Source organism: Lithobates pipiens, unplaced genomic scaffold (assembly GCF_037356315.1).
Source record: "Lithobates pipiens isolate NorthernLeopardFrog02 unplaced genomic scaffold, aLitPip1_a1.2 Scaffold_8, whole genome shotgun sequence".
In the NCBI taxonomy this organism is placed as follows: Eukaryota; Metazoa; Chordata; class Amphibia; order Anura; family Ranidae; genus Lithobates; species Lithobates pipiens.
The window spans coordinates 678,701,412-678,727,276 of NW_027507903.1; the positions used below are offsets into that span (position 1 = coordinate 678,701,412).

Below are 25,865 nucleotides of genomic sequence, written 5' to 3' on the forward strand. Positions count from 1 at the left end.
CATGCAGACCTGATTGAAAGCTCCGTATGAAGACACAAACTGAATGGGCACAGATGTCAAAACACTGACATCTCTCCCATTCAGATGCAGTTATGATTGGTGGGGCGCTGTAAATGTTAAATGTTCCAGCTCCTGCCTCCTGCCCTGACAGCGTGGAGGCAGGGGTGGGGTTATGGGCGGAGCCAGGATGGGTTGTGGGCTGGGTCAATGGGGCCCCGTCAGGTAGGCTGTATGGGGCCCCATGATTTCTAACAGCGGCCCTGTCCTTGCTTACTGATGTGATTATGCATGCATTAATATGAGGTATATGGACATTACTGTGGTTTCGTACTAGAGCCAACTAGTATCCAAATATGGGTAACGCACCTGTTTATCATTTACCTCAGAACAACCTAAAGATTTGTACAGGAAGTGACTGTTTGTTTGGATTCTGAAGGTTGACCTCGTTACCCAGGAGTACGTGTGTGACCTACCCATTAACATTCTCTTCTGCAGTGCATGCTGGGTAGGGGATATAAGGGACAGCAGCGGCCATTTTAGGTCTCTTGGGACCACTTTACCTGCCTGTGCGGATCGGTGGAGGGGTGTCCCGAGAGGCAGTGACTAACAGCTATTGCGGAGCGCCAGACTGCTCGCGTTTGTGAGGTGACCTGACGGAGCCTGAGAGCTGGTAATCAGATTGACAAGGCCCAGAGATGCTTATCGGAGTATCGGAGGACCAGATCCAGTCAGTGGAGTGACACAGAGCATCTGCCCAGCTGATACAGAAGCAAGCTACAGTTGCTGGATCAAAGTCATCACCCACAACTCCGATCCAGTTGGTGAGCGTGTTACGGCCCACTGTTTGTTAATTTGCTGCACACAGTTAGACTCCCTTACAGGCCTCGCTGGAACCTGTTGTTCCACAGAGGTGTAACAGAGCAACTGACATTGAGCGGGCTTGAGGCCTACTTCACTTTAGTGCCCAAGCGTCGTGTATAAGTTCTTGGAGTTATACCTGGAGTACCTTAAGCTAACTCTTACCTACCTTTGGATTACAAATATCAGAGGAGTCATCTCTAGCTAGCAAAGAAAGAAGATACGGGAGAGAGTACTTTAAGTGAGGCCTCACCTATAACTTTAAACTAGCGGGAGCTCCCAGGTTTAGATACATAGAAATATATATATATATATATATATATATATATATATATATATATATATATATCTTTCATATTGTATTTGTCTGCTGATTTATATTGTACTGACATCCTACGTTGGGATGACAGCACAATTACTGTAACCACCTATTGAAATATTTTACAGTAAAAAATATTTCTGGTTAAGTATCCAGTTGTGTGGTGTATTGTCTTTCCTCACCAGGTGGAGCCATTGGATCCTTATGGTACAATACATGTACTTTGCATTGTTGTATATTGTACTGCATTACATTGCACCACAGCTGTGCCAAGGGGATTGAGTCAAGTCAGTGGGGTTTCTAGGTAGAGTGCAGGCCCAATCAAAACCAGCAGCTCCTTCAGGGGTAAGTGCTACACGTGGGGGCGTCATCCAGGATCCTGTCACTCTAATAGCAAGCCTGCCCCCTTGGCATCACCATGGATCCAGTCAAAGCAATCCAATGGTGCGAAGCAGAAGAGACACGCTCAGAAGCAAGCGTGGCCATCGAACTTCCAGGAAGTGACTGGGGAGAGAAACAGGTCAAAGAGATGGTCCAAGTCTTGTCCCCAGACAGGAAGGCACATGTAGTCGCAGTGAAGACAGACTACAACACTGGTTACACCTACGCACTGATAGAGTGGGGACAGGGCATCCCTGAAAGCTTCCATGGTGCCAGTATAAAGTTGTCTGAAAGGACAGAACTCCAACTGACACTACCGATCCAACAAGTTGGGGTTTCTGGAAAATCACAGGCAGAGCAACAGTTGGCTGACCTGAAAACACAGTATTGCAATATACAAGAAAAGTTTCAGGAGACCTCCAGATTAGTGGCTGAGCGCATTAGCGAAGCACGTGCCTCCCTGGAAGATCAGACGGATGGACAAGTGACGCTTAACCCGGTGAAGACACAGAAAAGACCCAGCCAGGGCCGCTTGCAGGAAGTAACCATCCGTAAAGACTTCCGCATTGATGGTTAGATAGGAGAAAAGGGACAGAAGCACAAGCTGTCCTACACCAGTCTTCTACACCAAGTAGAGTTAGGGTTACAGAAAGGATACTTGGAGTCCGAAATCAGAGAGGCGGTAATCCATGCCATCAGCCCAGGCTCAAGTGTCAGAGACATGTTGGAAAGGAAGACTGGAATGGCCTTGAATCAGTTAATGAGAATACTGAAGAGCTACTATGGAGGAAGACACTGCTGAACTGTGTCACAGATTGATGAACATAACTCAGGATATCAAAGAAACACCTCAGAACTTCCTGTTCTGGGCTATTGAGCTTAAGGACTGCCTGCTGTCTGCAAGTCAAGAAGAGGGAGCTGGAGAACACTTTGGAGCAGAGTTAATCCAGAAGAAATTCCGGAGATCTGTGACTACAGGATTGAGGAGTGATAATATTAAGATGGCTCTGAAACAGTACTTGGAAGATCTCTCTACTTCAGATGAAGTACTTATCGAGAAGATGAATGAAGCAGATAAGATGGAGAGGGACCAAAAACAGAAGAAGCTCCAATTCCCCAGCAACTTTCCAGAGATTGATGGAAAAAACAGTGGGTGACATGAACCTAATAGAAGTACTGGTCTACCTGGATGACATAATAGTGTTTGGAAGAACGTTGGAAGAACATGAAGAACATGAAGAACGCCTGGAAAAAGTCCTGAAGAGACTTCATGAGGAAGGCCTGAAACTCTCTATGGAGACATGTCAGTTCTACCAGCCCTCAGTGAATTACCTGGGACACATTGTGTCTGAAGAGGGAGTAGCAACTGATCCCAAGAAGTTAGAAGCTGTAACTTCTTGGCCCAGGCCTACCAACGTAACTGAACTCAGGTCATTCTTAGGATTCTGTTCCTACTATAGAAGGTTCGTGCAAGAGTTTGCAAAGATAGCCCACCCACTCACTGAGCTACTGAAGAATCACAAAGAGGCCAATGAAAACCCAAATCAGTCGGCAAAGCCGGAAGAAGGGCCCAGGAAAAAGAAAGAGTCTATCCAGGACCAGTGGACTCCAGCATGTGAAGAAGCCTTCAGACAGCTGAAGTGGAGCCTTACCACTTCTCCAGTTATAGCCTATTCCGAACCTGCCAAGCCTTACGAACTACACGTAGATGCCAGCCGAGGCGGCCTAGGAGGGGTGCTCTACCAGGAGCATGAAGGGCATCTGCGACCAGTTGCCTATGTGAGCAGAAGTTTGAGTCCCGCTGAAAAAAACTATCCAACTCACAAGCTTGAATTTCTGGCTCTGAAGTGGGCAGTGGTAGACAAGCTGAAGGATTACCTGTACGGGGCTGAATTCATAGTGAAGATGGACAACAACCCCCTTACTTACTTGCTCACCACTGCGAAGCTGGACGCCACTGGTCACAGGTGGCTAGCCGCTCTTTTGGCATTTACCTTCAGCCTGAAGTACAGACCAGGAGCTGGTAACCGAGATGCGTATGCTCTGCCCAGAAGGTCCCACAACCCTCAAGATCCCTCAGGAGACTGGACTCAGCTTACCCCAGAAGGGGTAAGGGCCCTGTGTGAAGGCACAAGCCAATCCAGAAAAGGTGGGCCCAGAGCTGAAGAAATAGGAGTGTCCTCAGTGGTAGTCCCCAGGTGCTATTGCAATGTCTCCCAGGTTATGCAAGAAGGTCTTCCCAAGCTATCCAGGAAGGATCTCAGGAGAGATCAAGAGGAAGACCCATTGTGTGGAACGGTACTAAAGGCATTGGAACACAAACAGTCTGAGGTACTGAAGAAGAGTCCCAGTAAAGAAGCCCGGGTGCTCTTGAAGGAATGGGATCGGTTGCAATTGCACAGGGGGTGGTCTACTGAAGGGGCCCCTCCGATGTCCCAGAAGAGAAGTGGCAGTTGTTCTTGCCGGAAAAGCACAGAGAGAGAGTATTGATTGCCCTGCATGACCACCATGGCCATTTGGGAGCAGAAAGGACATATTCTACTGGCCCTACATGAGGAAAGAAGTGGAGAGTTACTGTCATTCCTGCCTCAGGTGCATACAGCGGAAGACATTGCCTCATTGGGCCATCTAGAGAGTCAGGGCCCAATGGACTTAGTTTGCATAAACTTTCTCTGCTTAGAATCAGACCTAAGTGGGCAAGGGGACATCTTAGTGGTGACAGATCGCTTCACCCGTTATGCCCAGGCATTTCCCACTAGAGACCAGCAAGCAACCACAGTGGCAAAGACTCTTGTTGAAAAGTTTTTCATCCATTATGGCTTACCTCGAAGGATACATTTGGACCAAGGGAGAATCTTCAAGAGCAGGTTGATAAAAAGGCTGCTGGATTTACTGGGCATACAGAAGTCCAGGACTACTCCTTATCACCCACAAGGGGACACTCAGCCAGAGAGGTTCAACAGGACCCTCCTGAATATGTTGGGGACATTAACAGCAGAGCAAAAGCCAAAATGGAGTAGACACATTGCGGCACTGTGTCCATGCCTACAACAGCACCAAAAGTGACGCCACTGGGTATTCACCCTATCGACTGATGTTCGGCCGTGAAGCCCATCTACCAGTGGATCTGGCTTTTGGAACCTCCCTGGATCACACCTCAGAGACCTCCCATAGAGGATATGTGTATAGGCTGAGGAGGAATTTAAAAATTGCTTATGAGCAGGCCAAAGCCACATCGAACTCCAGGGAGAACTGGAACAAGAGGAACTTTGATCTGAAAGTGAGAGTTGAAGATCTTCAACCAGGTGACCGGGTTCTACTATGGAATCTAGGCATTCCAGGCAAATATAAGCTGGCTAATCACTGGAGGTCGCAGCCTTATGTTGTGTGCAGAAAGCTTCCAGGGCTCCCCGTGTATGAGATAAAGCCAGAAGGAAACACTGGACCAGTGAAGACTTGGCACAGGAATCACCTCTTGCCCCTCACTGAAGCAGTTAGGATAAGTACAGAGGAGGAACCCTCATCCTCATCCACCTATGTGAGTAGGCCATCAACCAGATCTCAGCCTGTGCCTTCTACAGAGGAAAATTAAGAAGTAGAAATGAGTTGGTTGTGGCCTACAGAAACTTTAGAAGTAGATGCTGACGTCTCTTCAGAGGTGGGAGAAGAAACTGATGGGACTCTCAGAGCAGAGGCTTTGGAGTTTGTATCAACAACTTATCCTACAGAGGAGCTTAGTATTTCAAATGGCTCCCCACCTGCAGACATTGAGGAAGAGGTTGAAGATACTTGCCAAAAGGAAATGGAAACCCAGAAAGTACCAAGAGCAAAGAGGGACATTCGCCTGCCTCGCAGACTGACTTATGATACATTGGGCGAATGCTCTGAAGCCTCACAGTTTGTCAGCAAAAGAAACTCAGAACTGCCTGGTCCCTCTACTACTGATTCAGTAGGGGACAGCCCCACCTCACCTCTTGGCACATCTGTACAAGATATGGTAGTATCAGCTGTGAGTGCACAGGATAGCTCCTCACCATATGACAACTGGTGGGAAGTTCCTCTAACTGTACTGTATGATCGTATAGATACTAAGATACAGGATAGAGCCAGCAATTTGAGCCTCTTTCGGGACCAAAGAGTTAAAGCAGGGGGAGTGTGTAGCACTGACATCTTTGCTTACTGATGTGATTATGCATGCATTAATATGAGGTATATGGACATTACTGTGGTTTCGAACTAGAGCCAACTAGTAGCCAAATATGGGTAACGCACCTGTTTATCATTTACCTCAGAACAACCTAAAGACTTGTACAGGAAGTGACTGTTTGTTTGGATTCTGAAGGTTGACCTCGTTACCCAGGAGTCCGTGTGTGACCTACCCATGGACACTCTCTTATGCAGTGCATGCTGGGTAGGGGATATAAGGGACAGCATCGGCCATTTTAGGTCTCTTGGGACCACGTTACCTGCCTGTGCGGATCGGTGGAGGGGTGTCCCCGAGAGGCAGTGACTAACAGCTATTGCGGAGTGCCAGACTGCTCGCGTTTGTGAGGTGACCTGACGGAGCCTGAGAGCTGGTGATCAGATTGACGAGGCCCAGAGATGCTTATCAGAGTATCGGAGGACCAGATTCAGTCAGCGGAGTGACACGGAGCATCTGCCCAGCTGATACAGAAGCAAGCTACAGTTGCCGGATCAAAGTCATCACCCACAACCCCGATCCAGTTGGTGAGCGTGTTACGGCCCACTGTTTGTTAATTTGCTGCACACAGTTAGACTCCCTTACAGGCCTCGCTGGAACCTGTTGTTCCACGGAGGTGTAACAGAGCAACTGACATTGAGCAGGCTTGAGGCCTACTTCACTTTAGTGCCTAAGTGTCATGTATAAGTTCTTGGAGTTATACCTGGAGTACCTTAAGCTAACTCTTTCCTACCTTTTGGATTACAAATATCAGAGGAGTCATCTCTAGCTAGCGAAGAAAGAAGATAGGGGAGAGAGAATATATATATGTCTTGCATATTGTATTTGTCTGTTGATTTATATTGTACTGACATCCTACGTTGGGATGACAGCACAATTACTGTAACCACCAATTGAAATATTTTACAGTAAACAATATTTCTGGTTAAGTATCCAGTTGTGTGGTGTATGGTCTTTCCTCACCAGGTGGAGCCAGTGGATCCTGATGGTACAATACAGGTACTTTGCATTGTTGTATATTGTACTGCATTACATTGCACCACAGCTGTGCCAAGGGGATTGAGTCAAGTCAGTGGGGTTTCTAGGTAGACTTCAGGCCCAATCAAAACCAGCAGCTCCTTCAGGGCTAAGTGCTACATATCTAAATATAAAAAATATATGTATGATATTTATAGTTGCACATGCTCCAAGCATTAACTACAATGGATCAATCCTACCCTCTTTCCCTGTGTCACTACTTTTGGGTCGAGTTATCGCATATCATGCTTTGCCCCCACATATCTTTATACAACCTATTGCTGCACATAACCCAGCATGGAGGGGCTCAGTGAAGGTGGTGGTGAAGGTGTGGAGGTGTCGGATCGGATCACACAGATCATAAAAGGAGATCCGCCCGGCCTCATAATCCAGATATATCCTGACTCTGTTACTAGAGATATTGGCAGGTAAGGGGGTCTCTTTGTTGTCATGTCTCACAAAATGCTGACTACCAGTTCTGAGCAAAGCCCAGGACTTGTTATTCTTTCCTATTCCTGCCTCCAAAACTTTTCTGCCCATGCTGGGGTAACACATCCCAACTCTCCAGTATCGTGATCCTCCAACATCCACTTCCCAGTAATGTTTCCCCGAGGAAAAAATCTGACTGCTCAACACCTGAGGATAATCCTGAAATCTCTCTGGTCTTTCTGGGCGATTCTGGTTCCTCACTGACCAGGATAAAGTTTTCCTGTCATCTGATATACAAAGCTTATTACCAGCTGTATTTACATCCAGTAATATGTCTGCAGCCCCCTGTATATAGAATACATTTACCTTTGTTAAAATATCAGATAAACATGTGTGTAAGACCCCCGCCACATCCAGACCCCCTCCATCATGGAGGAGTTCCTCATGTCTCTCTCTGTCCTCATTATCTCCATCCTCAGTATCACACAAGTCACCTGTGTCTGATTCCTGTAAGACAGTCAGTGGATCCGTCACGTTACACAGCTCCTCAATGTGACGCAACTTCCTGGACAGCTCCTCCTTCTTTATTTCCAGATCCCGGATGGAGATGGAGATCCGCTCTGCCCTCCCGGAGATGTCCCTCAGGGCTCTCTTCTCCAGGTCTTCCAGACGTCTCCTTAGATCTCTAAACTGGGCAGTGACTCTCTCGGTGTCACCAGCTGCTTTTCCTTCTACTTTCCTCTTGTGTTCCTGCAGACTCTGGACTCTTTCCTCCATCATCTTCCTCTGTGTCGAAAGTTTGTGCAGAATGCTCTTCTGTTTGTTCTTTTTCTTCTTAAAAGCCTCATCCATCATCTCCACCTGGTGTCCCCGATGTTCTCCAACCAAGCTGCAGGCTACACAAATACTGGTTTTATCCTTAGTGCAGTAATACTCCAGGACCTTCTTATGGACGGAGCATTTCCTGCTCTCCATGGACAAGGTGGGGTCACATAAGACGTGTTCTGTGGACTTTTTATGGACTTTAAGGTGTTTATCACACAGAGAAACCTCACAGTGTAGACAGGATTTAACAGCAGGTACAGCAGAGTCCACACAGTAAGTACAGAAGACCCCGGACTCCTGATCCGTCTGAGCAGACGGGGAATTCTCCACTTTGTTATGCACTGGTATGTTATACCCCAGTGTAGGACGACTCCTGAATCTTTTTCTACATACAGAACAGAAGAAATCTCCAGCCCCTCTCTGTGTATAAAGCGCATGAGCAATACAGACCCGGCAGAAGTTGTGTCCGCATTGTAGCTTTACAGGATCTGTAGAAATGTTCGGACAGACTGAACATTTCAGCTCAGGTCTCGGATCAGTAGATACTGCCTCTGAATGTAGAGTGGGGTAATAGCCATCGTTATCCTCTGAGATTAACTCTAAGGTGTTTAATACATCTTCGGACATTGCTGAAATTACAAAAAAACATTAAGTCATGGTTGGCTATTCTTACAGGACATAAATAACATAAATATGATGTTCTTTTATAGTAAAGTGTTAGCTGATCACACTTTTGAGTCACGTGTTATACTGACTCATTGCTGTACTATGTAACTGCCTGATCATTTTAAAGTAAACCCGTCATTTAGAAAAAAATCATAAGGTAGACCCAACTTCCACCCTCCCCAGAATCACATATATACCTTACCTTTTGCTCCTTTGACATTCTGTATGGTAGCTGGGAACTAAAGGCAAACATTGTGAAAGTTTTGAGTACACAGGGCTAAGGGCTCTCCCCACCCCCACATGACAGTTTAATGGCACTAACCAAAACTTTTATATGGGAGGAAGGGAAGTGAGTGATCCAGAGAGTCCTGGACTACACAGTCACGCTGAAGAATAGGGGTTTTTCACCTTTAAGGAAAGGGGAGCGGTGCCAGCTCAGGGGCGGGGCCACGCGGAGGAGAAGGGGAAGTGAGGGAAGGATTTCGTCATCGGAGAGCGGCAGGGAAGAGATTCCCACCCACCCTCCCTAGTTATGGTAATTTGGAAAGGCTGTGTTTTGGGTCTGTAGGAGGAGGAAATGTAGGTTATATGGATATATAACATGGTTGGTACCCATCTGCGGCATGGGGGTTATAAGTTACCTTCTGGTTAAGAGGGGTTAACCAGGAGGGGGTAATGGTAGGTCACTGCGAAGGTTGGGTACCGTCTCACAGTCTGGGGGTTTGCGACGGGAGGCCTAAAAGTTAAACGGAGTTTGTCGCAGCGACCAGTGGTGTGTATTCCCCTCTAAGCCCTTGTACACACGGTCGGACATTCCGACAACAAAATCCGATTTTGTCCGAAACTGGTGTTGCATACACACATTCGGACAAAGTTGAACGAAAATCCGATCGTTCGGAAGGTGATGACGTTATTTCGTTACGACGGGACTACGTTCAGGCTAGTAGCCAATAGCTTTGGTCTAGGAATTTGATCTGAGCATGCGTGGCACTTTGTCCGATCGGAATTCTCTACAAACAATCGGACAAAGTCCGATCGGACCATGTTGTGTGAGAATTTTATAGCCCAGCTCTAAACCTTTGTCGGTCGGAATTCAGGGACGGACTGACAACTCATGGGGCCGCCAGGCAATAGGAGATTATGGGGCCCCCAGGCAATCAGAGATTATGGGGCCACACAGTATACACAGACATGTTTCTATTGGCTGAGAAGGTACTGGAGAGGTGGGACAGCTATAATCTCTGGATTTTTACATACTGTCCCTGGTTTTACTGAGGCTGGCATCCCTGATGGGCACCCTAGTGGCCCGGGGCCCTCGGGCAGTGCCCGAGTGGCCAAATGGTCAGTCCGCCCTGGGGTCGGATATTCCGACGGAAACAGTCCGATGGAGCCCACACACGGTCGGATTATCCGACAACACAGTCCGATCAGACATTTTCCGTCGGAATGTTCTACCGTGTGTACAAGGGCTTAGACCTTTGTAAAGTACTAAAAGGTTATTTAAAAGTTATTTTAAAATGTTATTTATTTAATTTATGTTATTTTGTTAATAAAAGGCCGTCAAGGCCATTTACTCCATAACCTTGTCATGTCATTTGTGGGGGGTTGTTGGAAGGAGTACAGATTAAGTTTATGGTTGCTTTATAGACTGGGGTCTTAAGTCCTTCACAGGTCATGAGTTAAGTTTGTCCTTAAATCAATTCATGTTTATATATGTTCCACTATTGTTACTATTGTACAGTAGGATCACACGTTACTGAAATGCATTGCTATGACCTTGTATGTAGGCAGGCTTGACTGCAGTGGCAATGCAGGCGGGGGGAGGGGGGTAGTCAAAAGCAGCTTGGTTCCTCTATGATTTTCTTTGGTCAGGGAGGCAGCTATCCGCTTGGATGCCGGCTCCCCATGTGGCTTTGGCAGCCATCTTTGGTCGAACAGAGTCTATTTAAGACTCTGGTTTTAGGGCTTTGCGTGCTTTTTTGGGAGTGGCTATCGTAATGAATGAATCCTCATCTGTCAGGGACAGTGCTAGAGATGTGAGATGTTCCAGAGGAGTAGGAACAGTGCAGGGACTAGGTCTACCTCCCAGAAAGCCTAACCTTTTGAGTTAGGACTGGCCAGGCTACATTCAGTGGGGCAGATTCTGTCAGAATTCTCCATTCTTTATCTTGTGGGTCCATAGCTGTCTTAGTTGTAAGTGGTTCAGGTTGGGTGTGCTCCCCCCCACTGGGCCTTTTGTACTGAAGAACTTTTCTACAATATACTGTATTTGCCAAATTGGGACTCTATGTGTATGTGTGTGTTTTTCAGGGGGCCCAATTAGGGGTAGAGGCGAACTGCACCACATTATAAGCTACCATGCCCTCCTGGAGTGATAAACAGTACCGACAGCTGTATATACAACTGGCTATTCCCTGTGCCACATTACAAGCTGTCATGCCCTCCTTAAGTAATAAACAGTACCGACAGCTGGAGAAACAACTGGCTATTCCCTTCCAAGAATACACTCTGCCATAGTAATGTCTTCAGCTACTGGAAAAAAACCTACTGGTCTTTGCCAATAGCCCTAAGGACTATGGATGCACTGAGGCAGTAGACCAGGCAATTCACACGGGGGATGCTCTACCCATCCAGGAGTGGTAACATCATATTCCCCCAGCCCTGTGCCAGGAGGTCAAGGAATTGATCCATAAGTTGCGTCAAAGTGGGCTAATCCGGGAGAGCCACAGCCCATGGGCCGCTCTTGTTGTCTTATTGCAGAAAAAAGATGGAAGCCTGCCGTTCTGTGCGGACTATCATAAGCTAAATGCCTGCACCCACCAGGATGTCTACCACTTGCCTACAGTGGAGGAGTCACTTATAGCACTGGGCCAAGCACATGCCTTGGCAAATGGCTACTGGCAAGTCCAGGTGAGGGAACAAGAGCAAGAGAAAAACACTTTCATTGCACCCCTGGGACTATTTGAGTTTGTTTGTATGCCCTTATGGCTGAGCAATGCCCCCAGTAATTTTTAACAGTTGATGGAGGGATGTTTGGGGGATTACAACTTTGACACTATATTAATCTATCCTGACGACATCATTATTTTCTCCAAATCATTCAAAGAGCGTATTCAGCACCTGAACCAGTTGTTCACCCATCTGGCTCAATATGAGTTGAAGTTGAAGCCCAACAAGTGCTTCCTTATGCGACCGAAGATCCAATACCTGGGACATATTGTGGAGGCTGGGGAGGAAGGGGGGGTCTCCCTGGACTCGGCCAAGGTTCAGGCAGTACAGGAGTGGCTTCCCAAGGACTATCACTGAACTACATTCTTTCCTGGGACTGGTGGGTTATTCCTGTCACACCCCTTACCCAATTACTGAGCTGCCAGAGGAAAGGGGGGCTATTCCTCTCAATCCAGTCCCAACAGCAGGAGCCACAACAGAAGGCCTTTGAAGCTCTGAAGCAAAAACTAATGTCCGTATCTCTGTTGGCCTATGCCGATTACTCAAAACCCTTCCGGGGGTGGGGGGGGTATGTGGATGGGAGCTTACAAGAGCTGGGAGCAGTTCTAGCCTAGGAGCAGGAGGGATGCAGTGTTTGCCTATTCCAGTCACGGCCTGTGGCCATCAGAACAAAACCCCCACATTTACAGTTCCTTTAACCACTTTCAGACCGGACCATTTTGCTGGTAAATGACCAGAGGTCTTTTTACACTTTGGCACTGCGCTGCTTTAACTGGTAATTGCGCGGTCATGCAATGTTGTACCCAAACAAAATTTGCGTCCTTTTCTTCCCACAAATAGAGCTTTCTTTTGATGGTATTTGATTGCCTCTGCGATTTTTATTTTTTGCGATATAAACGTAAAAAGACCGCAAATTTTGAAAAAAAATGATATTTTCTACTTTTTGTTATTAGAAAAATCCAATAAACTCAATTTTAGTCATACATTTAGGCCAAAATGTATTCAGCCACATGTCTTTGGTAAAAAAAAAGTCAATAATTGTATATTTATTGGTTTGCGCAAAAGTTGTCACATCTACAAACTAAGGTACGTTTTCTGGAATTTACGCAGCTTTTAGTTTACGACTGTCTATCTCATTTCTTGAGGTGCTAAAATGACAGGGCAGTACAAAACCCCCCCAAATGACCCCATTTTGGAAAGTAGACCCCCTAAGGAAATTGATAAGAGGCATGTTGAGCCCATTGAATATTTTATTTTTTTGCCTCAAGCGATTGAATAATGACAAAAAAAAATTTTTTTTTTTTTTTTTACACAAAGTTGTCACTAAATGATATATTGCTCACACATGCTATGGGCGTATGTGAAATGACACCCCAAAATAAATTCTGCTGCTTCTCCTGAGTACGGGGATACCACATATGTGGGACTTTTTGGGAGCCTAGCCGCGTACAGGGCCCCGAAAACCAAGCACCGCCTTCAGGCTTTCTAAGGGCGTAAATTTTTGATTTCACGCCTCACTACCTATTACAGTTTTGAAGGCCATAAAATGCCAAGATGGCACAAAACCCCCACAAATGACCCCATTTTAGAAAGTAGACACCCCAAGCTATTTGCTGAGAGGCATGTTGAGTCCATGGAATATTTTATATTTTGCCACAAGTTGCGGGAAAATTACAAACTTTTTTTTTTTTTTTTTTTTTTTCACAAAGTTGTCACTAAATGATATATTGCTCATGCATGCCATGGGCATATGTGAAATGACACCCCAAAATAAATTCTGCTGCTTCTCCTGAGTACGGGGATACCACATATGTGGGACTTTTTGGGAGCCTAGCCGCGTACGGGGCCCCGAAAACCAAGCACCGCCTTCAGGCTTTCTAAGGGCGTAATTTTTTGAGTTCACTTCTCACTACCTATTACAGTTTTGAAGGCCATAAAATGCCAAGATGGCACAAAACCCCCACAAATGACCCCATTTTAGAAAGTAGACACCCCAAGCTATTTGCTGAGAGGCATGTTGAGTCCATGGAATATTTTATATTTTGCCACAAGTTGCGGGAAAATTACAAACTTTTTTTTTTTTCACAAAGTTGTCACTAAATGATATATTGCTCACGCATGCCATGGGCATATGTGAAATGACACCCCAAAATAAATTCTGCTGCTTCTCCTGAGTACGGGGATACCACATATGTGGGACTTTTTGGGAGCCTAGCCGCGTACGGGGCCCCAAAAACCAAGCACCGCCTTCAGGCTTTCTAAGGGCGTTAGTTTTGAAGGCCATAAAATGCCAAGATGGCACAAACCCCCCCCCCCAAATGACCCCATTTTAGAAAGTAGACACCCCTAAATTTAGGGGTACACTAGTGAGACTAGGTAATAAATGGCGGGTGCCCTGAAACTATAAAAAAATAACTAACCAACCAGCGTCACCTGTAACAGTTATATGGTGATCACTGGTGAAAGGGTTAACTAGGGGGCAATCAGGGGGCTTTATGCGGTAGTATATGGGGGTCCCTGGCGCTATAAAAAGCTGCGGCGAACCTAAATACCTACCTGCCTAACTAGCGTCACCTGTGACACTAATACAGCGATCAGAAAAACGATCGCTTATTAGGCTGGGTTCACACTGGAGCGATGCGGGAACGCCACGAATGCGCGGCGGGTTCCCGCATCGCATGCCTCCCGGCGGCAGTTCACACTGCCCTATGCGAACTGCTGGGAGTGTCAGTGAAATGTTAATGACACCCCCAGATCAGTTCGCATATCGCAGTGCGATCTGCAAACTTGGATCGCATGGTGTGAACACCCATGCGATCCGATTCTGCTGCGGACCAAAAAAAGGGTCCCGTGCGAGTTTGCGGCGGGTGCGGCGGGTGCGACACGAATTCAGCCATACTATCTGTATAGCTGAACTCGAATCGCACAGAGATCGGATGTGATTTGCACTGCAGTGCGGTGCGAATCACATCCGTTCTCATAAACCGCTGCAATGTGAACCCAGCCTTAGTGACACTGGCGACGGGGGGTGATCACGGGGTTAAACCTTTATTGGGGGGGTTAGGGGGGTACCTTAGAACTAAAGGGGGCTAACCCTAACTGCCCTAACAGTTATTAGTCACAAATGACACCTGCCGGGTGATCAGGGGGTTAAACCTTTATTAGGTAATAAATGGCGGGTGCCCTGAAACTATAAAAAAATAACTAACCAACCAGCGTCACCTGTAACAGTTATATGGTGATCACTGGTGAAAGGGTTAACTAGGGGGCAATCAGGGGGCTTTATGCGGTAGTATATGGGGGTCCCTAGCGCTATAAAAAGCTGCGGCGAACCTAAATACCTACCTGCCTAACTAGCGTCACCTGTGACACTAATACGGCGATCAGAAAAATGATCGCTTATTAGGCTGGGTTCACACTGGAGCGATGCGGAAACGCCGCGAATCCGCGGCGGGTTCCCGCATCGCATGCCTCCCGGCGGCAGTTCACACTGCCCTATGCGAACTGCTGGGAGTGTCAGTGAAATGTTACTGACACCCCCAGATCAGTTCGCATATCGCAGTGCGATCTGCAAACTCGGATCGCATGGTGTGAACACCCATGCGATCTGATTCTGCTGCGGGCCAAAAAAAGGGTCCCGTGCGAATTTGCGGCGGGTGCGGCGGGTGTGGCGGGTGCGGCGGGTGCGGCGAATGGCTGAACTCGAATCGCACAGAGATCGGATGTGATTTGCACTGCAGTGCGGTGCGAATCACATTCGTTCTCATAAACCGCTGCAATGTGAACCCAGCCTTAGTGACACTGGCGACGGGGGGTGATCACGGGGTTAAACCTTTATTGGGGGGGTTAGGGGGGTACATTAGAACTAAAGGGGGCTAACCCTAACTGCCCTAACAGTTATTACAGTCACAAATGACACCAATGCAAAAAAAAAAAAAAAAAAAAAAAAAAATGACATTGGTGTCACTGTGACTGGGGGGCAGGGGTAATTGGGGGGGTGATCGGGGGGTAAAGGGGGGGTGTGAGTGTGCCTGGCATGTTCTACTGTGTGTGGGATGTGTTGGTGCAACTCACTGATCCGCTCTCCTCCGTGTCGGAACGAAAAATACCGACACGGAGGAGAGAATACATCACTTCCTCTCCTGTGTTTACATTACAGGAGAGGAAGTGATGTCACCGGGGATTTCCATTCGTCGGGAGCGATCGCGAGGGGGTGGCCATGAATGAATGGCCGTCCCCTCGTCCGGGATCGCTCCCGAACGAAAACCGACCGCCGCAGGCACCGGGCGGGGGCCCGATCGGGCCCCCGACCCGCGGGAGGCAAAGCACGTACATGTACGTGCTTATGCCTGCCCGTGCCATTCTGCCGACGTACATCGGCGTGAGGCGGTCGGCAAGTGGTTAAACTGGAGTTACTGGCTCTGGTGTGGCTCATCACGTAAAAGTTTGCTAAGTACCTCATGGGCACAGAAATAGAGGTCTTCACGGACAATAAACCCCTTATCTATAAACGGCTAAACTGGGGGCACTTGAACAGAGGTGGGTCACCTGGATGGCCTGTTTCAACTACAATATACATTACAAGCATTGTTCAATGATCATCCGGATGCCCTCTCCCAGTATCTGGGGGAGCACCCAAGTGAGGATGTGGACATGGGTCAGGAGGATCTGGAGGTGGCCCTCATTCTGTCCATTGCAGCCTCCTCCTTCTTCCAACAACCAGTTCTCCAAGATAGGTCTATTGAAATCCACACCCTTGAGGAATGAGCTTTGATCCAACAAAAAGACCCCAACCTCATATACAGTAGGTACAGCATTTCCTGTCTCGATGGCACAGGTTGTCCTTATACATAGTTACAAAGGTACATAGTAGGCGAGGTTGAAAAAAGACAAAAGTCCATCAAGTCCAACCTATGTGTGATTATATGTCAGTATTACATTGTATATCCCTGTATGTTGTGGTCTTTCAGGTGCTTATCCACTCGTTTTTTTTTTTTAATTCTCGTTGCTCCCCACTGAAACCACTGCTTGTGGAAGGGAATTCCACATGCTTACCTCTCTTACAGTAAATAACCCTCTACGCAGTTTAGGGTTAAACCTCATTTGCCATGTAGTTGCCCACCCCATTTATTTGTTCAGATCTTCTTGCAAGGTTCCCACCTCCTGTTGAGAAGATATTGCCCTGCTTAGCTTAGTATCATCTGCAAATGCTGAGATTGAACTATTTATCCCATCCTCTAGGTCGTTTATGAATAAATGAAATAGGATTGATCCCAGGACAGAACCCTCTTTCCCCCACTTTCCACCCCTGCCCATTCTGAGTAATCCACATTTATAATTACCCTCTGAACTCGCCCCTGTAGCCAGTTTTCAATCCATGTACTCACCCTTTTGTCCATGCCAACGGACCTTACTTTGTACAGTAAACGTTTATGAGGAACTGTATCAAATGCTTTTGCAAAATCCAGATACACCACATCTATGGGCCTTCCTTTATCTAGATGGCAACTCACCTCCTCATAGAAGGTTAATAGATTGGTTTGGCAAGAACGATTCTTCATGAATCCATGCTGATTACTGCTAATGATACTGTTGTCATTACTAAAATCTTGTATATAGTCCTTTATCATCCCCTCCAAGAGTTTGCATACCATTGATGTTAGGCTAACTAGTCTGTAATTCCCAGGGATGTATCCCGGCCCTTTTTTAAATATTGGTGATACATTGGCTTTTCTCCAATCATCAGGTACCATTCCAGTCAGTAGACTGTTCGTAAAAATTAGGATCAATGGTCTGGCAATTACTTGACTGAGTTCCTTAAGGACCCTTGGTCCCAGTGACTTATTAATGTTACTTTTTTCAAGTCTATTTCAAATTTTGTCCTCTGTTAGCCATGAGGGTTCTTCCTGTGACGTGTCATGAGGATAAACATTGCAGTTTTGGTTACTGAAGCCCCCTGATTCCCTTGCGAAGACTGAGGAGCAGAAAAAAAAAATCAATACCTTCACCATCACTCTATTATTAGTAACCAGATTTCCTTCTTCATTCTTTATGGGACAAATATCATCTGACCTCCCTTTCTTACTATTTATGTACTTAAAGAATTTCTTGGGATTTTTCTTACTCTGCCTTTCGTATTCTATCTTAGCCGCCCTGATTGCACCCTTACATTTTTTGTTGCATTCTTTGTAAAGTTGGAATACTGATGATGATCCCTCAGCCTTGTATTTTTTGAAGGCCTTCTTTGCTTTTATATGCATTTTTACGTTGGAATTAAGCCACCCAGGAGCTCTGGGTTAGCTCTTTTAAATTTATTTGCCATTGGGATGCACTGGCTAATGCCCTTATTTAATATGCTCTTAAGGCATACGCATTTCTCCTCCATGTTCTTTGTTCCTAAAATTTTATTCCAATTTGGATCTTCTAGCAAGGCTCTTAGTTTAGGGAAGTTGGCTTTTTTGAAATTCAGTGTCTTTGTATTCCCCTTATGTTTCCCATTAGTGTGATTTATACTGAAATTAATTGACCTGTGATCCCTCTTTCCTAAATTACCCCGTATTTCCACATCCGTGATCAGATCTGTATTGTTGGTAATCAGTAGGTCTAGTAACGCTTTGTAGCTAGTTAGTGCATTTACCATCTGACCCATGAAGTTGTCCTGCAAGACATTGAGGAACTGGCTCGCCTTAGACCACCCAGTCTATGTGTGGATAATTAAAGTCCCCCATTATGATAACACTTCCCATCCTCGCCGCTAATTCAGATTGTTATAGGAGATCTGTCTCCACCTCCTCCCTCTGGTTAGGGGGCCTATAGCATACTCCTGTATTACTTTTGTCTTAGTTTGATCCCTTTGCAGCTCTACCCATAAGGATTCCACCTCCTCCCTTGCTCCCTTAGTGATGTCATCTCTCACATTCACTTGTACACTATTTTTTTATATACAGGCATACCCCTCCCCCTTTTTTACCCTCTCTTCCCTGCAATATAGGGAATACTCTTGAATGGTTGCCAGCCAATCGTGAGAGCTGTTAAACCAAGTCTCTGAAATTCCTACAAAATCGAAATCCTTCTCATACAACAGTATTGTTAGTTCTCCCATCTTGTCTGCCAGACTCCTGGCATTGGTGAACATGCCACGTAGTTTAGACCGGTCGTATACTGTCTCCTTATTGGGTGTTCTGAGGTTGCAAATAGGACTTGTTACTATACTTACCTTGGGTTTAGAGACTTTAGTCAACCTACCACTAATGCCCCCAATACTACCCTCTGAAATATGTTCCGCGTTTACTATCTCTACCTCTGGACCCTTCCCCTCGTTGCCTAGTTTAAAAGTCCCTCTAACTTTTCGGCCATCTTCACTCCTCAGATTTGCACCCTCCTCATTTAGGTGCAGTCCGTCCCTTCTATAGAGCTGGTGACCGACAGAGAAGTCGGCCCAGTCCTCCAGGAACCCAAATCCCTCCTTACTACACCAGCTCCTCAGCCACTTGTTTACTTCCCTAATCTCCCTCTTCCTTTCTGGTGTGGCTTGAGGTACCGGTAGTATTCCTGAGAATACTACTTTGGAGGTCCTTTTCCTCAATTTAGCTCCCAAGTCCATAAAATCGTTTTTTAGGACACTCCATCTGCCTCTGACTTTGTCATTGGTGCCATCGTGTACCATGACAGCCGGGGCTTCCCCAGCCCCTCCCAGTAATCTGTCCACCAGATCTGTGATGTGCTGAACCCGAGCGTCTGGTTGACAACATACAGTTTGGCACTTCTGGTCTTTGTGACAGATTGCCCTCTCTGTCCTTCTAAGAATTGAGTCCATTACCACCAGAATCTGTCTTTCCTTTCCTTTAGCGTCACTCCCGCCCTCACTTGAGTAATTATTCCCCTTGCAGCCAGGGGAGTCCCTTAGCTCCAGCACTGCTGGTCCCTGACTGGTTTCATCGACGTTACTCAACCGGGTGTACTTTTTGGGATGTTCTAGCCCAGGACCTGCCTCCCTTATTCTTTCCCCTCTATCCTTCCACACTGTCAAACGTTGCTGGACACAGTGAGAGCGATCTTGAGGCAATGGTATCAGCTTTAATCCCAGGGCAACATACTGTACCATCACACACATCCCAACTGAGCAGTGGAATATTCAATAAAAATATATGAAATAGAACCGTGGAATATTCTGCAAGTTGTGGTCCCCCAGCTGGATATTTTCAAGGTCTATTAAGTGCTTCATGCCTCAAGTGGGCACTTTGGGGGTGATTGAACAAAAGCTTTGGTCACAAGATATTTCTTCTGCCCTCTTCTGCAGAGACGATGGAGCAGGCTTGTCGGGAGTGTATAGTCTGTGCTGTGCATAAAGATCCTCCTCCTGAAAATACTACCCCAATGGTTATTAAGACCTCGGAACCCTTTGGGCTTGTAACAGTGGACTTCCTAACAGTTTCCAACTCCCCCCTCTGGTTTTGCTATGCCCTAGTCTTTATGGATAACTTCACTTTTGACATTTCATATTTCACACCAAGTTTGCCATGGTAGTGTCCACTAAAGACCATTGTCTATCTGTTTTGGGAGCACATGGTCCAGCCGTACAGTTGCCCCAACCACCCAAGGCTCTGGGATTACAAGCAGAAGATGACGACTCTGAAGTTGACTCCCACAAACCACAGTGAGGTTCACTTCCCAATGTGGTGTATCCTTGGGCAACTCCCTGCAAAGTACTCTGATTATGTTTGAAATGTTGTTGCCATTATCTTAATTATGTTTTGCATCGTTTCATGTCGTTCTGCATCTATCAAAGAGGGGGGGGGGGGGATGTAGGCAGGTGCAGTCTCTATTCTCCACTGCAGGTGGCACTCGACCACAGTGTCAATGCAGGGGGGAAGGAAGTCGAGAGGGGCTTGGTTGCTCTATGAGTTCCTCGGTCACATGGAGGCAGCTATCCGATTGAATGCTGGTGTCTCATGTGTGGTTGGTGGCCATCTTAGGTCAGGCAGAGTCTAATTAAGACTAAGCGAATGGTCACCAAGACAAATAGAGAGAGCGAATCACAGACAGGGATAAAAACCTGAAGGGGATTACGGCTCTCTACCAGCAAGTGGAAGGCAATGTCCTTGCCTCGCTGGACAGGGTGGTCACCGGTAAGGTGCATATTACCGCTGACTCACAGTCCAGCAGGCATGGACAGGGACATTACCTATCTTTCACGGCGCATTGGGTGACTTCTGGCAGCTGGGAAGGATGCAGGACAATGTGCAGTAGTGTTGGAGGTTGTTCCGCCACCATGCCTCCAAAATGCTACTACTGGTGATTGTGACACACCTCTCTCCTCCACCCCTTCCTCTTCTTCTTCCTCCATGGCCTTTTCCTGTGCTTTGTCCTCGGAAACCAGCGGTGCTCTGTAGGCATTCAAGGGGTGCACATTCAGTGCTGCTGGAGGCTTTGTAACCGAGCACAGGGTGTGCCTGTCCACCAACTCGTTTGATCGACTGACCTTTTTAAAAATGAATCAGTCTTGGATCACCACCAGCTACCAAGCACCTGAAGCTGATGTAACTGAATCATTTTTTTTGGAATGTCACATCCCTTCAAGACTGCCTATGCTGATGCTGAGTGACTACCCTGTTATGCTGAGTGACTATCCTCTTCCTCCTCAATGATCATGCTGATAGCTTGGAAGAACATTTTTGGTTCTGGGCGCCACCACCAGTGGCTAAGGCCCAATTTTTCAGCCCCTGTTTAACAGGGGCATGTAATTACAATTTTTGATGCAATACTTGATTTCTTTTCATGAGATGGTAAGTAAAACGTTGGACAGAGGGTTGGCGGTGGACGTGGTATACTTGGACAGAGGGGTGGCTGTGGACGTGGTATACTCGGACAGAAGGGGGGCGGTGGACGTGGTATACTTGGATTTTGCAAAAGAATTCGATACAGTTCCGCACACACGGCTCATGTGTAAGGTAAAGTCTACAGGTTTGGAAATATCAGTTTGTAGATGGATAGAAAACTGGCTAAAAGACAGAATTCAGAGAGTAGTGGTTAATGATTCTTACTCTGAATGGTCTAAGGTTATCAGTGGTGTACCCCAAGGTTCAGTGCTGGGACCCTTACTTTTTAATATCTTTATAAATGATATTGGGTTTGGGATCAAAAGTAACATTTCCGACTTTGCAGATGACACCAAGCTATGCAGTGGAATAACGTCCTTACAGGATGTCTCCAATTTACAAGCCGACCTCAATGCTCTGTCTAATTGGGCGACTATGTGGCAGATGAGGTTTAATGTTGAGAAATGTAAAGTTATGCACTTGGGGGCTGAGAATATGCATCATACATACGTGCTAGGGGGAGTACAACTGGAGGGATCCATAGTGGAGAAGGATCTGGGGGTTTTGGTAGATCATAAGCTCGATAATAGCATGCAATGCCAAGCTGCGGTTTCCAAAGTGAGCAAAGTCCTTTCTTGTATAAGAGAGGTATGGACTCCAGAGAGAGAGAGAGATATCATTTTGCCCCTGTTCAAATCATTAGTAAGACCTCATCTGGAATATGCAGTTCAGTTTTGGGCTCCAGTTCTCAAAAAGGATATCGGGGAACTGGAGAAAGTGCAGAGAAGGGCAACCAAACTGATAAGAGGCATGGAGGAACTCAGCTATGAGGAAAGATTAGAGGAACTGAATTTATTCACTCTTGATAAGAGGAGATTAAGGGGGGATATGATCAACATGTACAAATATATAAGGGGTCCATATAGTGAACTTGGTGTCGAGTTATTCACTTTACAGTCAACAAAGAGGACAAGGGGGCACTCTTTACGTCTAGAGGAAACGAGATTTCATCTCCAAATACAGAAAGGTTTCTTCACAGTAAGAGCTGTGAAAATGTGGAATAGACTCCCTGCAGAGGTGGTTCTGGCCAGATCAGTAGATTGCTTTAAGAAGGGCCTGGATTATTTCCTAAGTGTACATAATATAACTGGGTACTAACATTTATAGGTAAAGTTGATCCGGGGAAAATCCGATTGCCTCTCGGGGGATCAGGAAGGAATTTTTTCCCCTGCTTTAGCAAATTGGATCATGCTCTGCTGAGGTTTTTTTTGCCTTCCTCTGGATCAACATTGGGTATAGAATTGGGTATATGGGATTGTATGATATAATTATTATTATTATTTTTTTTTTTGTGGTTGAACTGGATGGACTTGTGTCTTTTTTTAACCTGACTAACTATGTAACTATGTAACTTTACAGAAGGACTCATTCCTGCACTCCAACTAGAGTATCTGTGAGGGGTTGCAGTTTTATGGCCCCAGCAACAGTGCCTAAGGCCCAATTTTGAATCCCCTGTTTAACAGGGGCATGCAATTACAATTTTTGATGCAATACTTTGCAGCAGGGCTCATTCCTGTGCTCCAACTAGAGTATCTGTGAGGGGTTGCAGTGTTGTGGCACCAGTGCCTAATGCCCAATTTTTCTGCTCCTGTTCAACAGGTGCATGTAATTACAATTCTTGATATATTTCACAGCAGGGCCCGTTCCAGTACCCCCCAAGAGTAACTGTGAGGACTTACAGTGTTATGGCACCAGCACCACCACCACCACCACCAAAGGCCCAATTTTTCTACCACTGTTCAACAATGGCATGTAATTACAATTCTTGATATAATAGTTCACAGCAGGGCGTTCCAGCGCCCACCAAGAGTCACTTTGAGGGCTTACAGTGTTGTGGCAAAACCAACACCTTCAAACATCCAACTTACAAACGTCTCCTACTTGCAAACGGAAGGAGACAACAGGAAGTGAGATGAAATCTACCCCAAGGAAGGGAAATTCTCTCCTGTAAGAGTTGATATGGGAAAAACGTGTCTCCTCTCCACTGATGCTTTATCCCAATCCTTGTTTTACTAAAAACCCCAAATTTTCACAAAACATTTCTTATTGGGACAGAAAGTGAGGTGAAATCTTCTGAAGAGGTGCACAGACAGCAAAAAAAAGTTACAGGGCTGATAACCCTTCCCTATGTTTTTGCCGGGACCAGACATTACATTAAAGCTGCAAGCAGTTTTAAATGACTTTTTTTGCATTGATACATGTCCCCTGGGGCAGGACCCGGGTCCCCAAACACTTTTTAGGACAACATCTTGCATATTAGCCTTTAAAATGAGCACTTTTTATTTTAACGTTCAAGTCCCATAGACTTCAATGGGGTTCTAAAGTTCACTCAAATTTTCGGTCCGTTCTCAGGTTCTGGTGCGAACCGAACCGGGGGGGTGTTCGGCTCATCCCTACTCCTTATATTGGGAAAAATGTTCCTTACATTGTGAGTTAATGGGAAAAATGCGATATGTATTGGGGGGGTTAACCGCTTGTCAACCAGTGCGCGACGATGTACGTTGGCACAATGGCACAGCTGCGCAAATGGGTGCACCTGTATGTCCTCTTTAAGACGTGGCATTGTGGGCACGTACTCCGTGACCGCGCTCGCGGGTCCCACAGACTCGATGTTCGCCAGTGTCCCGTGATCATGTCACAGAGCAGTAGAACGGGGAGATGCCTTTGTAAACAAGGAATTTTCCCTGTTCTGCCTAGTGACAGGACAGAGATCTACTGTTCCCTGTCATCGGGAGCTGTGATCGCTGTCATGCCAGTGGTAGCCCATCCCCCCCCCACAGTTAGAATCATTCCCTAGGACACACTTAACCACTTGTTCGCCCCTAGTGTTTAACCCCTTACCTGCCAGTGTCATTTATACAGTAATCAGTGCATTTTTATAGCACTGATTGCTGTAGAAATGATAATGGTCCCAAAATAGTGTCAAAAGTGTCCGATGTGTCCGCCATAATGTTGCAGTCCAGATAAAAAACGCAGATCACCGCCATTACTAGTAAAAAAAAAGTTTATAATAAAAATGGCATTAAAAATTATCCCCTGTTTTTTTAGACTCTATAAATTTTGCGCAAACCAATCAATATACACTTATTGCATTTTTTTTTTTACCAAAAATATGTAGTAGAATACATATCGGCCTAAACTGAGAAAGAAATTTGTTTTTTTTTATATATATATTTTGGGGGGATATTTATTATAGCAAAAAGTAAAAAATAATGCTTTTTTTTCAAAATTGTTGCTCTTTTTTTGTTTATAGCGCAAAAAAATCAAAATCGCAGAGGTGATCAAATACCACCAAAAGAAAGCTCTATTTGTGAGTAAAAAAGGACGTCAATTTTGTTTGGGTGCAATGTCGCAGGACCGCGCAATTGTCAGTTAAAGCGACGCAGTGCTGAATCACAAAAAGTGCTCTGGTCAGGAAAGGGGTAAAATCTTCCGGGGCTGAAGTGGTTAATAGAAAGATTTCTCCCTCTTACAGATAGGTAAAGAATACGCAGCATATTATCAGTCTTCATACCTGATGCTGCGTCCTCTGGTCTCGGTGATATCTCGCTGTGTGATAGGGAAGTCAGTTATAATATTTCTTCATTAAGATTAGTTTCATTTCCCAGCTCTGCCCTCAGATCCTCCCCTCCCCCTCCTGTTTCCTCCATCGTGCAGCGTACTCAGTCTTGGCTCCGTGTTCTGGCACGCTGGTCGGTGAGTTTCACAAGGTCTCCACAATAATCACACAGACAACCCAACACCCACACACACCATTCACTAAAGCAGGACAGACTCTTCGCTCTGGAAATGTTAGTAAATAAGGTGAAGCCGGGTTCAGTTTGAATATCCAATCATGTGCCAGAGAAATTGCACCGACGTGATTTTTTTTGCATGCACATTATCGAGTGTTGAAAGTGAAAATGGTTTCATCTTATTTCTTAGAGCTGAACGCTGAGCATGAAAACTTTTACCTAAATATATTGTCCAATAGCCACAAAGGACATAAACACATTCTGGTGAGCAGCAACTGCCTTTACAAACCAAGATACTACCTTATAAAAATAGCAGTGACACCGGATCCTAAACAAGTACATGCCCTGCCTCCTCACTAGGGATGAGCTGAACACCCCCCGATTTGGTTCGCACCAGAACCTGCGAACGGACCGAAAATATGTGTGAACTTTAGAACCCCATTAAAGTCTATGGGACTCGAACGGTCAAAATCAAAAGTGCTCATTTTAAAGGCTAACATGCAAGTTATTGTCCTAAAAAGGGTTTGGGGACATGTATCAATGCAAAAAAAAAAAAAAGTTTTAAAAACTGCAGTTTTTCGGGAGCACTGATTTTAATGATGCTTAAA

General features: G+C 45.9%; 1 protein-coding gene across 1 annotated transcript; it reads right to left on the reverse strand.

Moving 5' to 3' along the window:
* Window positions 1-81: 81 nt before the first annotated feature.
* LOC143962028 (E3 ubiquitin-protein ligase TRIM39-like) lies at window positions 82-25,302 on the reverse strand. Its single transcript, XM_077471370.1, has 2 exons — window positions 25,038-25,302; window positions 82-8,659 (listed from the first exon to the last, which is right to left on the reverse strand). Exon 2 carries the CDS (start codon window positions 8,655-8,657, stop codon window positions 7,020-7,022), a length of 1,638 nt encoding a protein of 545 aa, XP_077327496.1. The 5' UTR covers window positions 8,658-8,659; window positions 25,038-25,302; the 3' UTR covers window positions 82-7,019.
* Between the last annotated feature and the right edge of the window lie 563 nt (window positions 25,303-25,865).